The following is a 3,570-nucleotide window of genomic DNA, read 5'->3' on the forward strand; positions in this document are numbered from 1 at the left end:
AATGAATGTTCATAAGTTAACTCAAAGACTACCTGTAGATCTTTCTTGGTGCAGTATCATAGCAGGTGTTTCTTCCTTGTGCAAAATCTACCAGACTAATTTCCACCTCCAAAAAGATGCTGAAAAAGTTTAAAGTTTTCTGTTATTGCTCTGATTTCATTTTTATACTCATTTAAATAAATGAATACAATTTAAATAAATGAAAGTACAGATTGCAGTCCTATCCATACTCCATTTTAATTAATTGAGGCTTTTTTCTAATATTAAACTATAGTTACTGAAAATAAGCATATTCCTTGAGGGAATATGAGAATTTCTTGTTTGCACATTGCTTGATGCTATTTATATTATTTAATCATGAAATCCAGTATTATGTAGATCATTATTCCTAATAGTGGAATTTTTAGATAATGATCATTCATTTGGATTAATTACACTATTCAATGATATATAGTTTAAGTCCCGTAATATATAATACATATATTAGGCTTGCATTGGTTGAATAGTCACTTAAAATACAAAGAAATTTCAATTTTTCTATTTAATAAATTGTTTATCATATCTTTTGTGAACCAAAATAGCAGTACAACAACCAAAAATAATGAATTTTACATGACATGTTTAGAGAAAGGAGGACACCTGAGTATTCTGGAATGTAGAATGAATAGCACTGGCTTGATCCACTTAGATTTGGCCCCATTTGTCTTTGGGGAGACGATAATATAGGCCAGCTGCACAACAGAGCATAGCACAGAGGCAGAGAAGAAAAGCACTGGTCATGAAGAGGCGCTGGCTGCAAAGGGCACGGTCTGCCTGAGAGTAGAAGAAATGATAGTGAATTATCTTCCCTCCATATATTGTGGAGCAAACCAGTTTTAGCATTCAGATATAGCCCAACCCACCACTGCCCATATCTATCTACCTACCTGATCTAGCATGCTGGATAGGGCAGGGTTAGTTTGATAACGTGATTGATAGCAAATCCCTGGCATTTCCAAAGTCATGCTTTGTTCCCCTATTACACATTTTGGTGGCTTTCTGGGAACAAAATGGAATATTACATTAATGGATTAAGAAATGTTTGTAACAATGCCCCTTCCTGTTAGCTCACCTGGTCTTGGGGAGAAGGGATGAAGGTGCAGTGATCCTAAGACAATTCTCACGGGATAATGAATTTGTGATAACAGCTAAGAGATGAATTGATTTCTGGGCATCTGGACCTGTGGATGGAGTTAGTGGAAGGAAATGTCAAGAGAAGGTGACCAAGGAGTCAGAATTCTTGAGATATTTGATGGTCACTCACCTCGGAGACCCAATTTTGTCCCACTGATGGTCAGACCTAAATGTGCATCGTTGGGAAGATCTGTGCCATTGTGGAGATCAAAGGTCAAGCCAACCATGATAGATACAGTTGTAAGAGGTTCAGCATTTGATGGAGGTGATGTGACATTTCCCTGAATCTTATTTGTGATACAGAACATTAAATGTGCAAGAGATTTCAGCAGAGAATCCCAGTCCTTAGATATAAGGAAAAAAGGAATGAGTGTTGCTTCTATTCTCATTTTTTTGCTTTTTCCTTTAAAATATCTATTCAACTCCATATGACCTCACCTTTAAAATCCTTTAATTGTTATTCAGAATAGAGGTACATAATACAATGAGCATGTTTCTGGATTTTTGAATTGTAGATAGCAATAGCTAAACGTGAATTTAAATTTTTGCAGTTTTGATTTTTTTTTTTAACTTTCTCTGCTCCAAGTGGTAGAACGAAATATTTGAATTTTAAAGGTTTCTTTTGGGGAAAAAAACTATTTAATTTTTTTAAATTGTAAGCTGGAAGACAATGATAGAGAAATGGAATTGTAGTCAATCAGTCTGAAAACATCAGTACAACTATCCCTTCATTAGAGAATCAACCTGTACCTGGAAAACAGCAAGGGAAAAAATAGTGTCTCCATTACTGTCTTTTCCTTTATCCTTCCAAAGTTTTTTTCTAATGTCTTCACTTAACAATTGAAATCCAATTTCACCACATGTTTTGGCCTAAGTTTTTACTTAAATTTCTAATCTCTAGCTCACCTCTTTGACGTCAGGATTATGAATATCATGTGACTGGATGTAGAGAGCAAAACCAACAAAGGCAACAGCCAATGAAAGGAGGCAGAAGAAGAAGGAGACCAGAGGTGGATGTCGTTCCAGGCAGATACGCAGGGAGGCCAGTAGGGAGCAGATGACCATGGTAAGCCCTAGAGGTGAGGGTAAGAAGGATGTAGTATCATCCTAGCTCTAGAAACTAAAATGTTTCCGGGAGAGACTACTAGAATAGCCAGGAAAAAAGGGATTGATAACATGAATCTTTCATTTTTGTATGGTACTGTAGTTCAGCTTTTCTAATTTCAAAAATTAAAATGTGAATGTAAATAAATCTATTGATTTAATTTCATTATTGCTTAATTTAAACTGGTGAAAATCTTTCTTGGGACTATACAAAAAATACAAAGGAAGGCTGCTTGTTTAAGATTACACTTCCATTGTGATTGCCATGAAACAGGAAGCTGATTTTTTTAACTGTGCATTCAGATATGGGAATACTTAAAGATTCCTAATCTGCATTCTGGTGTTACATAATCAAAGAAAAAGGTTGCACATTTCTGCCCACTGATTTTCAAAAAATCTAATTCTCTCTATGTGAAGACATGTCTACTGAAGTTAAAAATAGCTAGTTTCTTCACCATGCCAACTGGATGAATCTGCTTGTAAGAGCATTTGTAATTTAACCTGACATAATTTTGTGTTACTTTCATATTCAAGACAGCATTTGATAATCTTATATTGTATCTGAAATTAGCAGATTACAATAACATGAAATTGGAAAAAACAGCTAGAATAATGGAGGTAGAGAACTGGATAATCTAGCTAATAATTTCATCAACTAGAACTGGATAATCTAACTATAATTTCATCAACATCATGTTCTGTTTTAGAACATGATACAAAACTTCATATCTGAAAATTCACTACAAAAGATATTCTATCAAACTAGTAGTAGCATAAGTGCAGGAAATTAAACGTAATCTTCTTAGCCATCTATCATGGCTAATAGTAAACAGACAGGAAAGCAGAATACTTAAGATTTTTTGTCTCAGTTTGGAGGAATGATTGGTGAAGTTGACAGATTTTGCTGGAATGGTTAAATTAACTTGATTAAAGACATTATCTACACTGATTCCTGACTGGAAGCTCTTATGGACGTTTTGCACAAAAATGAACTTGTGACTTATAGTTTTGATGAGTTAGATTATAGAAAGAATAGTAATATGTAGTTTTAGAACAAGGTGGAGAATATTAGAAGCTACTTCTTTATACTTTTTTTTTTTTTTGTAGAAGAATTTTTAATATTTTCAAATAAAACAAAATATAAACATAAACTTGATGGATATAAATACAAAACATCAGTACACAAAAGAAAAGATACTTTACGGGTGATCCCGGCTGTCCCCTCCCCGCTTCCCCCTCTTTCACATACCACTTCCTCCCACTATACTCTCAACCACTCCACCTTCCTCCTTC

At 34.5% G+C, this 3,570-nt stretch overlaps 1 protein-coding gene across 1 annotated transcript in view; it reads right to left on the reverse strand.

Annotated features, from left to right (window-relative positions):
* Positions 1–538: 538 nt before the first annotated feature.
* The window catches only part of TMEM219 (transmembrane protein 219), a 16,173-nt gene continuing 13,141 nt past the window's right edge, over positions 539–3,570 (reverse strand). The window contains exons 2-6 of the mRNA XM_015810529.1: positions 2,080–2,246; positions 1,304–1,517; positions 1,112–1,220; positions 927–1,038; positions 539–813 (exon numbers count right to left, since the gene is read on the reverse strand). Of these exons, the coding sequence (XP_015666015.1) occupies positions 685–813; positions 927–1,038; positions 1,112–1,220; positions 1,304–1,517; positions 2,080–2,238 (723 nt within the window). The 5' untranslated portion in view covers positions 2,239–2,246 and the 3' untranslated portion in view covers positions 539–684. The remainder of the gene's footprint in view (positions 814–926; positions 1,039–1,111; positions 1,221–1,303; positions 1,518–2,079; positions 2,247–3,570) is intronic.

This window comes from Protobothrops mucrosquamatus, unplaced genomic scaffold, assembly GCF_001527695.2.
Source record: "Protobothrops mucrosquamatus isolate PMUCROS unplaced genomic scaffold, P.Mucros_1.0 scaffold11, whole genome shotgun sequence".
In the NCBI taxonomy this organism is placed as follows: domain Eukaryota; kingdom Metazoa; phylum Chordata; class Lepidosauria; order Squamata; family Viperidae; genus Protobothrops; species Protobothrops mucrosquamatus.